The 13052-nt window shown below is 48.6% G+C and overlaps 1 protein-coding gene across 1 annotated transcript in view; it reads left to right on the plus strand.

The window, feature by feature from the left end:
* The first annotated feature begins 907 nt into the window (after window positions 1-907).
* Window positions 908-13052, plus strand: part of ADAP1 (ArfGAP with dual PH domains 1) — a 140005-nt gene continuing 127860 nt past the window's right edge. Inside the window, exon 1 of the mRNA XM_044293738.1 lies at window positions 908-1188. Coding sequence (XP_044149673.1) covers window positions 1104-1188 — 85 coding nt within the window. The 5' untranslated portion in view covers window positions 908-1103. The remainder of the gene's footprint in view (window positions 1189-13052) is intronic.

Here is a 13052-nt window from a genome sequence, read left to right on the forward strand (position 1 = left end):
CTCAGACATCCCCTTTAGGGAACCATTCATTTCAATGGGTCCGCAAAAGATGCGGACAGCACTCTGTGTGTGCTGTCCGCATCCGTTGCTCCGTGAGTCCTGTCAGAGTAGGCATTTCTATAATGCTTCTCCTGGTCCGTTCCGCAAATTGCGGAAGGCACACGGGCGGCATCCGTTTTTTGGCGGTATGGTCATGTGAACAAGCCCTTTAATGTATGTTTCCATGTGGCTAGTCAGCTGTAGATTAGCCCAGGGGTCTATGATAAGCTATTATAGCGCAGGGGGCCCATAGACTGCGCCTGCACAGGGGCTTTCCACCGCCACCTATATCCCAATGCCAACTTGCGCCATTTAGAGACTTTTTTTTGTATTTTGACTCAAATTTCCCATGGGTTTTATTCCATGCATTGCCAAGAGTAAAATCCGGAAAAACGCTGCAAATTTTTAAAACGCACGTCATGTCTTTTTATGTGCGCATAAGATTTATTAATATAGGCCAAATGCAATAGTCATGTCGCCCCCCGCGCTACCTGCACACCTGTAGAGGACCTACCTATCCCTGCGGTAGGCGCCCAGAAAGTGCCAGGGGGTTGGCATATAGCATCTATACAGAAAATACATATCGATTAGTGAAATGATGGACTATTTCCTATGAATATGATATGACAGGAGGAATGCACCACCCCCTCCCCCCTTATCTGCAGGTCCAGGCTCAGCTCTGACTAGGAAGTCCCAAGTCCTTATATGGTAAAACCTATGATGTCATCCATCTCTCCTCTTGTAGTACAGTAGTGGGAGATAAGGGAAAGCCCAGCGCCGCCTGCAGGGACGCGCGGAGGACGCCAGGTGGCGTCCGCGAGCAGCGCATCTCCTCGCCACTTTCTTTAATATTTGGAGGAATGCGGAACCAGAAGAAGTCACTGGTTTTGCACAGGCAGAGTCCAGTTTGAATGGGAAGAAAGGAGGAGCCGGTGGACGGACGGACAGACAGACACACAGCACCAGCCGGACGTCCACCTGCAGCCATGAGGACTAGGTGAAGCCCCTCCTGCCGTAGCCCTGTTCTGTGTCACTCTGTGGGCGAGGAGACAGAAGATAGCACCATGGCGGAAGAAAGGAACCGGAGAGCCCTGCTGGAGCTGGCCCGCAAGCCGGAGAACACGGTCTGCGCCGACTGCGGGGCCCCAGGTGAGGACGGGGCTCCTGGGGTCCATTGTGCTGAGGGAGATGATGGGGTGATACTGGCATCTCCTTTCTGAGGAGGAGGAGGAGGAGCACTTTGTCTTGTGTCTGTGCTGCTGCAGAACCTCTTTAGTAGTATATGGGTCAGGAAGATGCCATAGATATGTAATATCTGAGAGGTGACAGGCTGGCATGTGTAATATCTGATGAGAAGTAACAGGCTGGCATGTGTAATATCTGATGAGAGGTGACAGGCTGGCATGTGTAATATCTGATGAGAGGTGACAGGCTGGCATGTGTAATATCTGATGAGAGGTGACAGGCTGGCATGTGTAATATCTGATGAGAGGTCACAGGCTGGCATGTGTAATATCTGATGAGAGGTCACAGGCTGGCATGTGTAATATCTGATGAGAGGTGACAGGCTGGCATGTGTAATATCTGATGAGAGGTCACAGGCTGGCATGTGTAATATCTGATGAGAGGTCACAGGCTGGAATGTGTAATATCTGATGAGAGGTGACAGGCTGGCATGTGTAATATCTGATGAGAGGTCACAGGCTGGCATGTGTAATATCTGATGAGAGGTCACAGGCTGGCATGTGTAATATCTGATGAGAGGTCACAGGCTGGCATGTGTAATATCTGATCAGAGGTGACAGGCTGGCATGTGTAATATCTGATGAGAGGTCACAGGCTGGCATGTGTAATATCTGATGAGAGGTGACAGGCTGGCATGTGTAATATCTGATGAGAGGTGACAGGCTGGCATGTGTAATATCTGATGAGAGGTCACAGGCTGGCATGTGCAATATCTGAGAGGTGACAGGCTGGCATGTGTAATATCTGAGAGGTGACAGGCTGGCATGTGTAATATCTGATGAGAGGTGACAGGCTGGCATGTGTAATATCTGAGAGGTGACAGGCTGGCATGTGTAATATCTGATGAGAAGTCACAGGCTGGCATGTGTAATATCTGATGAGAGGTGACAGGCTGGCATGTGTAATATCTGATGAGAGGTCACAGGCTGGCATGTGTAATATCTGAGAGGTGACAGGCTGGCATGTGTAATATCTGATGAGAGGTGACAGGCTGGCATGTGTAATATCTGATGAGAAGTCACAGGCTGGCATGTGTAATATCTGATGAGAGGTGACAGGCTGGCATGTGTAATATCTGATGAGAGGTGACAGGCTGGCATGTGTAATATCTGATGACAGGTGACAGGCTGGCATGTGCAATATCTGAGAGGTGACAGGCTGGCATGTGTAATATCTGATGAGAGGTGACAGGCTGGCATGTGTAATATCTGATGAGAGGGGACAGGCTGGCATGTGTAATATCTGATGACAGGTCACAGGCTGGCATGTGTAATATCTGATGAGAGGTCACAGGCTGGCATGTGTAATGTCTGATGAGAGGTCACAGGCTGGCATGTGTAATATCTGATGAGAGGTGACAGGCTGGCATGTGTAATGTCTGATGAGAGGTGACAGGCTGGCATGTGTAATATCTGATAAGAGGTGACAGGCTGGCACGTGTAATATCTGAGAGGTGACAGGCTGGCATGTGTAATATCTGATGAGAGGTGACAGGCTGGCATGTGTAATATCTGATGAGAAGTAACAGGCTGGCATGTGTAATATCTGATGAGAGGTGACAGGCTGGCATGTGTAATATCTGATGAGAGGTCACAGGCTGGCATGTGTAATATCTGATGAGGTGACAGGCTGGCATGTGTAATATCTGAGATGTGACAGGCTGGCATGTGTAATATCTGATGAGTGGTGACAGGCTGGCATGTGTAATATCTGATGAGAGGTGACAGGCTGGCATGTGTAATATCTGATGAGAGGTCACAGGCTGGCATGTGTAATATCTGATGAGAGGTGACAGGCTGGCATGTGTAATATCTGATGAGAGGTGACAGGCTGGCATGTGTAATATCTGAGAGGTGACAGGCTGGCATGTGTAATATCTGAGATGTGACAGGCTGGCATGTGTAATATCTGATGAGAGGTGACAGGCTGGCATGTGTAATATCTGATGAGAGGTGACAGGCTGGCATGTGTAATATCTGATGAGAGGTGACAGGCTGGCATGTGTAATATCTGATGAGAGGTGACAGGCTGGCATGTGCAATATCTGAGAGGTCACAGGCTGGCATGTGTAATATCTGAGAGGTGATAGGCTGGCATGTGTAATATCTGAGAGGTGACAGGCTGGCATGTGTAATATCTGATGAGAGGTGACAGGCTGGCATGTGTAATATCTGAGAGGTGACAGGCTGGCATGTGTAATATATGAGAGGTGACAGGCTGGCATGTGTAATATCTGAGAGGTGACAGGCTGGCATGTGTAATATCTGAGAGGTGACAGGCTGGCATGTGTAATATCTGATAAGAGGTGACAGGCTGGCATGTGTAATATCTGATGAGAGGTGACAGGCTGGCATGTGTAATATCTGATGAGAAGTCACAGGCTGGCATGTGTAATATCTGATGAGAGGTGACAGGCTGGCATGTGTAATATCTGATAAGAGGTGACAGGCTGGCATGTGTAATATCTGATAAGAGGTGACAGGCTGGCATGTGTAATATCTGATAAGAGGTGACAGGCTGGCATGTGTAATATCTGAGAGGTGACAGGCTGGCATGTGTAATATCTGATGAGAGGTGACAGGCTGGCATGTGTAATATCTGATAAGAGGTGACAGGCTGGCATGTGTAATATCTGATGAGAAGTCACAGGCTGGCATGTGTAATATCTGATGAGAGGTCACAGGCTGGCATGTGTAATGTCTGATGAGAGGTGACAGGCTGGCATGTGTAATATCTGATGAGAGGTGACAGGCTGGCATGTGTAATATCTGATGAGAGGTGACAGGCTGGCATGTGTAATATCTGATGACAGGTCACAGGCTGGCATGTGTAATATCTGAGAGGTGACAGGCTGGCATGTGTAATATCTGATGACAGGCCACAGGCTGGCATGTGTAATATCTGATGACAGGCCACAGGCTGGCATGTGTAATATCTGATGACAGGCCACAGGCTGGAATGTGTAATATCTGATGACAGGTCACAGGCTGGCATGTGTAATATCTGATGAGAGGTGACAGGCTGGCATGTGTAATATCTGATGAGAGGTGACAGGCTGGCATGTGTAATATCTGATGAGAGGTCACAGGCTGGCATGTGTAATATCTGATGACAGGTGACAGGCTGGCATGTGTAATATCTGATGACAGGTGACAGGCTGGCATGTGTAATATCTGATGACAGGTGACAGGCTGGCATGTGTAATATCTGATGACAGGTGACAGGCTGGCATGTGTAATATCTGGTGACAGGCTGGCATGTGTAATATCTGAGAGGTGACAGGCTGGCATGTGTAATATCTGAGAGGTGACAGGCTGGCATGTGTAATATCTGATGAGAGGTGACAGGCTGGCATGTGTAATATCTGATGAGAGGTGACAGGCTGGCATGTGTAATATCTGATGAGAGGTGACAGGCTGGCATGTGTAATATCTGAGAGGTGACAGGCTGGCATGTGTAATATCTGAGAGGTGACAGGCTGGCATGTGTAATATCTGATGAGAGGTCACAGGCTGGCATGTGTAATATCTGATGAGAGGTCACAGGCTGGCATGTGTAATATCTGATGACAGGTCACAGGCTGGCATGTGTAATATCTGATGACAGGTCACAGGCTGGCATGTGTAATATCTGATGACAGGTCACAGGCTGGCATGTGTAATATCTGATGAGAGGTCACAGGCTGGCATGTGTAATATCTGATGAGAGGTGACAGGCTGGCATGTGTAATATCTGATGAGAGGTGACAGGCTGGCATGTGTAATATCTGATGAGAGGTGACAGGCTGGCATGTGTAATATCTGATGAGAAGTCACAGGCTGGCATGTGTAATATCTGATGAGAGGTCACAGGCTGGCATGTGTAATATCTGATGAGAGGTCACAGGCTGGCATGTGTAATATCTGATGAGAGGTGACAGGCTGGCATGTGTAATATCTGAGAGGTGACAGGCTGGCATGTGTAATATCTAATGAGAGGTGACAGGCTGGCATGTGTAATATCTGATGACAGGTCACAGGCTGGCATGTGTAATATCTGATGACAGGTCACAGGCTGGCATGTGTAATATCTGATGACAGGTCACAGGCTGGCATGTGTAATATCTGATGAGAGGTCACAGGCTGGCATGTGTAATATCTGATGACAGGTCACAGGCTGGCATGTGTAATATCTGATGACAGGTCACAGGCTGGCATGTGTAATATCTGATGAGAGGTGACAGGCTGGCATGTGTAATATCTGATGACAGGTCACAGGCTGGCATGTGTAATATCTGATGACAGGTCACAGGCTGGCATGTGTAATATCTGATGACAGGTCACAGGCTGGCATGTGTAATATCTGATGAGAGGTGACAGGCTGGCATGTGTAATATCTGATGAGAGGTGACAGGCTGGCATGTGTAATATCTGATGAGAGGTGACAGGCTGGCATGTGTAATATCTGATGAGAGGTGACAGGCTGGCATGTGTAATATCTGAGAGGTGACAGGCTGGCATGTGTAATATCTGAGAGGTGACAGGCTGGCATGTGTAATATCTGATGAGAGGTCACAGGCTGGCATGTGTAATATCTGATGAGAGGTCACAGGCTGGCATGTGTAATATCTGATGAGAGGTCACAGGCTGGCATGTGTAATATCTGATGACAGGTCACAGGCTGGCATGTGTAATATCTGATGACAGGTCACAGGCTGGCATGTGTAATATCTGATGACAGGTCACAGGCTGGCATGTGTAATATCTGATGAGAGGTCACAGGCTGGCATGTGTAATATCTGATGAGAGGTGACAGGCTGGCATGTGTAATATCTGATGAGAGGTGACAGGCTGGCATGTGTAATATCTGATGAGAGGTGACAGGCTGGCATGTGTAATATCTGATGAGATGTCACAGGCTGGCATGTGTAATATCTGATGAGAGGTGACAGGCTGGCATGTGTAATATCTGATGAGAGGTGACAGGCTGGCATGTGTAATATCTGAGAGGTGACAGGCTGGCATGTGTAATATCTGAGAGGTGACAGGCTGGCATGTGTAATATCTGATGACAGGTCACAGGCTGGCATGTGTAATATCTGATGACAGGTCACAGGCTGGCATGTGTAATATCTGATGAGAGGTCACAGGCTGGCATGTGTAATATCTGATGACAGGTCACAGGCTGGCATGTGTAATATCTGATGACAGGTCACAGGCTGGCATGTGTAATATCTGATGACAGGTCACAGGCTGGCATGTGTAATATCTGATGAGAGGTGACAGGCTGGCATGTGTAATATCTGATGACAGGTCACAGGCTGGCATGTGTAATATCTGATGACAGGTCACAGGCTGGCATGTGTAATATCTGATGACAGGTCACAGGCTGGCATGTGTAATATCTGATGACAGGTCACAGGCTGGCATGTGTAATATCTGATGACAGGTCACAGGCTGGCATGTGTAATATCTGATGACAGGTCACAGGCTGGCATGTGTAATATCTGATGACAGGTCACAGGCTGGCATGTGTAATATCTGATGAGAGGTGACAGGCTGGCATGTGTAATATCTGAGAGGTGACAGGCTGGCATGTGTAATATCTGATGAGAGGTGACAGGCTGGCATGTGTAATATCTGATGAGAGGTGACAGGCTGGCATGTGTAATATCTGAGAGGTGACAGGCTGGCATGTGTAATATCTGAGAGGTGACAGGCTGGCATGTGTAATATCTGATGAGAGGTCACAGGCTGGCATGTGTAATATCTGAGAGGTCACAGGCTGGCATGTGTAATATCTGATGAGAGGTGACAGGCTGGCATGTGTAATATCTGAGAGGTGACAGGCTGGCATGTGTAATATCTGATGAGAGGTGACAGGCTGGCATGTGTAATATCTGATGAGAGGTGACAGGCTGGCATGTGTAATATCTGAGAGGTGACAGGCTGGCATGTGTAATATCTGAGAGGTGACAGGCTGGCATGTGTAATATCTGATGAGAGGTCACAGGCTGGCATGTGTAATATCTGATGAGAGGTCACAGGCTGGCATGTGTGATATCTGATGAGAGGTCACAGGCTGGCATGTGTAATATCTGATGACAGGTCACAGGCTGGCATGTGTAATATCTGAGAGGTGACAGGCTGGCATGTGTAATATCTGATGAGAGGTCACAGGCTGGCATGTGTGATATCTGATGAGAGGTGACAGGCTGGCATGTGTAATATCTGATGAGAGGTGACAGGCTGGCATGTGTAATATCTGATGACAGGTCACAGGCTGGCATGTGTAATATCTGAGAGGTGACAGGCTGGCATGTGTAATATCTGATGAGAGGTCACAGGCTGGCATGTGTGATATCTGATGAGAGGTGACAGGCTGGCATGTGTAATATCTGATGAGGTCTTCAGAGCTGTAATCCTCCAGCAGTCAGCCATGGCTCAGGGTCTGTACACAGATTTCCAATCCCTCTGACTACACTTCTAAGGCCTCTTTCACACTTGCGTTGTGAGGATCCAGCAGGCAGTTCCTTCACTGGAACTGCCTGCCGGATCCGGAAAACCGTATGCAAACGGATATCATTTGTAGATGGATGCGGATCCGTCTGACAAATGCATATAAATTCTGGATCCGTCTTTCCGGTGTCATCTGGAAAAACGGATCCAGTATTTTTTTTTTTCCGCATTTTTAAAGGTCTGCGGAGTCCGGATCTAGTTTTCCGCATGCTGCGGTATTTTCAGTGGTCAAATACTGTACAGTGACTGAACTGAAGACATCCTGATGTATACTAAACGGATTGCTCTCCATTCAGAATGCATTAGGATAAAACTGAAACGTTTTTTTTCCGGTATTGAGCCCCTGTGACGGAATTCAATGCTGGAAAAGAATAACGCTAGTGTGAAAGTGCCCTAAGCTGTTTATCAGTCTGTGTCTGACAACAATACTGCTGACTCTTTCCAGTGACCATGAGCAGAATTGTGAATACAGCTCTTGAGTCTAATACACTCAGGATCTGTAATGATAACTAATAGAAGTTGCTAAGATCTTCCGGATATCGCTGTATAAACTGTTCATGCAGAAGGATCCGGCTTTGCATGAGTATATTTCATCTATTTCATTTAATCTTTGTGTGTCATTAAAAGATATCGACAGTGTCCCCCATAACAGTGATCGCTACAGCACCCCGCCCCTTTAACAGTGAACGCCACAGTCCCCCACCCCTTAAGACTGCCCCCCCCCCCACAGTGCCCTGCCACTTCACAGGAGCCCGCCCCTTTAACTGTGAGCTTCGCAGCACCCCACTCCCTTGACAGTGACCTCCTCATGGGCCCGCCCCCTTAACAGTGACCTCCACAGCACCCCACTGCTTTAACAGTGACCTCCACAGCAGTTGCCCCTTTAATAGTGGCCCCTGCCCCCTTAACAGTGTCCTCCCCTTTAACAGTGACCCCCACAGTGTCCGCCCCTTTAATAGTGACCTCCACAGTGTCTGCCCCTTTAACAGTGACCTCCACAGTGTCCGCCCCTTTAACAGTGACCTCCACAGCGCCCTGCCCCTTTAATGCTAGGGCTACATGATGACATGTGTCGCACGACATTTTGTCTCAACAGTTTTTATAATGATAGTCTATGGTGTCGCACTGCGACATGCTGTGACACGACAGTTGCAAAAAATCCATCCAAGATGGATTTTTCTGCGGCTGTTGCGTCGCAGCATGTCACATGTCGCAGTACAACACCATAGGCTATCATTATAAAAATTGTCACGCGACACATGTCGCAGTGTAGTTGTGCCCTATGTGTCGTGCGACACATGTCGTCGTGTAGCCCTAACCTAAGGCCTCATGCACACGACCGTTGTTGTGTTCCGTTCCGCAAAATGGGGTTCCGTGATCCGTTTCCGTGTGTCTTCCTTTATTTTTGAAGGACCACCAAACATTAAGGAAAGTAAAAAAAAATCTGTCAAGTTTGCCATCCGCGTTTTGTCACGGTCCCATTGACTTGAATGGGTCCGCGAACCGTTTTCCGTGAAAAAAATGGGACAGGTTATATTTTTTTGACGGACTGAAACCACGGGTCACGGACACGGATGACAAACGGTGCATTAGCCGAGTTTTCAACGGACCCATTGAAAGTCAATGGGTCCGCAGAAAAACGGAACAACGGACACGGAATGAAACAACTGTCGTGTGCATGAGGCCTAAAGCTGACCTACAGCAGTGAAGAAAAATGGCTGGGTTGTTATGGAAACCTGGAGTAATACTGTGTGTATGCAGAGACTAAGGGCCTGCGAGCTTCTATTGGCTGATAAGGGACATGTGACCGTGTGTATGGCAGTTAGGATATGAAGAGAAAGACCTGCAGGCTTGTATTGGCTAATGCAGGTCATTTCTTTGGAATAATCTCAGGAACGGTACATCCTAGAGAGCTGTGACCCCACAAGACTTCTTTCCAGGTAGCAAGAGATGTGTATACCGAGTTTCGTTGAAATCGATGGTTCCGTTTTTGAGTGATCGTGGAACATACATACATATATATACGTCCTTCTTATGGGTCACATACCCATTTACTGCAGCAGCTGCTGATTGGCTGCAGCAGTCACGTGCGTTGGTCGCGTCGTCGTCACTTGTTCCGACACAGGCTCGATGATTTGGTGGGGAGACTGTGTAAGGAGCCGTGTCACATAACCTCTCAGGAGAGCTGCAGGAAGTAGAGCTGTAAGAATACGTTCACACGTAGCAGATTTTATTCCCTATGAAATCCGCAGTGGCGAATCCGCATCAAATCGCTTGTGCATAAAACGCTATGGATTTTTTTAATTTTTTATTTTTGCTGCAGATTTTCCAAATGTGCTATGATGCGGAATAAGGCCTCATGCACACAACAGTATTTTTTCACGGTCTGCAAAACGGGGTTCCGTTGTTCCGTGATCCGTTTCCGTTTCCGTGTGTCTTCCTTGATTTTTGGAGGATCACCAGACATGAAGGAAATAGAAAAAAAATCTAAGTCAAGTTTGCCTTGCAAATGATAGGAAAAAAAACGGACGCGGATGACAATCTTGTGTGCCTCTGTGTTTTTTCACGGACCCATTGACTTGAATGGGTCCGCGAACCGTTGTCCGTGAAAAAAATAGGACGGGTCATATTTTTTTCACGGACTGGAAACACTGATCACGGACGCGGATGACAAACGGTGCATTTTCCGAATTTTCCACGGACCCATTGAAAGTCAATGGGTCCGCAGAAAATCACGGAAAACGGAACAACGGACACGGACACAACAACGGTCGTGTGCATGAGGCCTAAAGATACAAGTCAATGGGAAAAGACCAGCCACAGAGGCTGCAGATGAAAAAGCGCCCTTCCTTATAGCGCTACATTGTGCTGTCCCTAAATATATTGACATCTAGGTAGTTACCATTCTCCCTGTCAAAGGGGTGTGTCCTTACATAGTCAGCACTGATTGGACAGTGCCAAAAGTGTATGGGGACACTCCCTTCCCCCTAATTGGCAACAGAAGGGTGATTCTCAAACGCGCCCATATTGCAGGTTTTTAACACCTATTAAGTAGCTGGATTTTAGGGTCCCCACAATGGCTGCAATGATCCCCCCCCTCCCCTCCAGTTCCCATTAAGGCTGGTCGTGCACTCCAGACCCGGGCCATTGGCGGGGTCCTGTGCAAATATGGTCCATTGTCTTACTGCTACACATTCTATTCTATCTATTTCGAGGCAGTTTTCTTAGACCCATTAATTAGAAAGGTTTGGACTCCCAGGTGTCGTCTTTTCTGATTGCAGTTATGAATTCTCCCTTTTATTCTCCATCTAGCCCAGGCCCCCATGGTGACTTCTTCCACTTCTTCCGGGTGGTAATGGTGCCCCACACAGTAGAAGAACCCCTCAATGTCATCATGCTGCCTGCCTAGGGATACTAAGTACACAGCTAGGAAGCTGTCTTACAACTAGAACTGGCGGAGGATCCTATTGCTGTCCATGCACATACTATTAGAGGTCAATCGTCTGTACAAACAATCCGATCATCAGCATGCCAGCGTCTCAAATATTCCTCAGCCAAAATTGGGCATTTTGTTACCTTAGAGTGGTTTTGCTGTCGTATGTTTTGTGTATGTGGTGTATGTTTTGTATGTATATGTCATATGTTCTTGTGTATGTGTTTTGTTTTTGTTTGTGGTGTGTGTCGTATGATTGTGTGTATGTGTTCTTGTGTTTGTGTCGTATGTTTGGTGTATGTGGTGTAGGTGTCATATAGGGGTGGGCAGTATAGGCGATATGCGATATAAATTTGTGCCACGATACGGATTTTGTGCATATCGCCGGACTGCGATATGACCACGGAGCAGCAGTTCCGATCGGAGTCCCAGCAGTGTAATGCTGGGGCTCCGATCGGTTACCATGGCAGCCAGGATGCTACTGAAGTCCTGGCTGCCATGGTATGTCAGTGAGCAGCATTATACTCAAGTGCGCCGTGGCCACTGGGCGCTCCTTCTTCTGTCTGTGCGGCGCATTGCTAATGCTTATAGCTCACGTGCGCCGTGGCCGCCGGGCGCTCCTTCTTCTCATAGGTCTGTGCAGCGCATTGCTCATGCTATAAGCATAAGCAATGCGCCGCACAGACAGAAGGAGTGCCCGGCGGCCACGGCGCACGTGAGCTATAAGCATTAGCAATGCGCCGCACAGACAGAAGAAGGAGCGCCCGGCGGCCACGGCGCACGTGAGTATAATGCTGCTCACTGACATACCATGGCAGCCAGGACTTCAGTAGCATCCTGGCTGCCATGGTAACCGATCGGAGCCTCAGCATTACACTGCTGGGACTCTGATCGGAACTGCTGCTGCCACCAATGATGTGGGGGGGAAGGGGACCCCTGCCACCAATGATCAATGGGGGGGGGGGAAGAAGGGGGACCCTGTGGCCACTGCCACCAATGATTAATACTGGGGAGGGAGGGGGGGTGGGTTTGAGTTACCAGAGGGGGCTGGTTAAGAGGGAGAGGCTGGGAGGCTGATCAGAGGCTGGGGGGCACATGAGGCTGGGGGGTGGATTGGAGGCTGGCTGCCATGATCAGCTCTAGGGCTGCAACGATTAATCGATGTAATCGATTATATTCGATAACTGGATTCGTTGTCGACGAATCCAGTTATCGAATAATCGCCGATTCGTTGCTATGCGGGCGGGCGGGCGCTGCATCTTTATTTTACAATGACGCTCCTGTAACAGCCAGGCAGAGCGGACGGCGGCGTAACGTCACTCACTCACGTGACACGCCTGCTCCGCCTCCTTCATTCATGAGGTGGGCGGAGCAGGTGCATCACGTGAGTGAGTGACGTTGCGCCGCCGTCCGCTCTGCCTGGCTGTTACAGGAGCGTCATTGTAAAAAGGTAAAATAAAGATGCAGTGATTAGTCCGACTTATAAGCATCGGGGCCGGGGCTGTTATGGGGAGGGGGGAGGATCTGTCTATGGCACTGCTATGGGGAGGGGGGTCTGTGTATATCACTGCTATGGGGAGGGGGGAGGATCTGTCTATGGCACTGCTATGGGGAGGGGGGTCTGTGTATAGCACTGCTATGGGGAGGGGGATCTGTGAACTGTTATGGGGAAAGGGATCTGTGCACTGTTATGCCCATAACAGTGCACATATCCCCCTCTCCATAACAGCGCCACCCACAGATCCCCCTCTCCATAACAGCGCCACCCACAGATCCCCCTCTCCATAACTGCGCCATCCACAGTTCCCCTCTCCATAACAGCGCCACCCACAGATCCC

The sequence above is a fragment of the Bufo gargarizans genome, chromosome 5, assembly GCF_014858855.1.
Source record: "Bufo gargarizans isolate SCDJY-AF-19 chromosome 5, ASM1485885v1, whole genome shotgun sequence".
Lineage (NCBI taxonomy): Eukaryota > Metazoa > Chordata > Amphibia > Anura > Bufonidae > Bufo > Bufo gargarizans.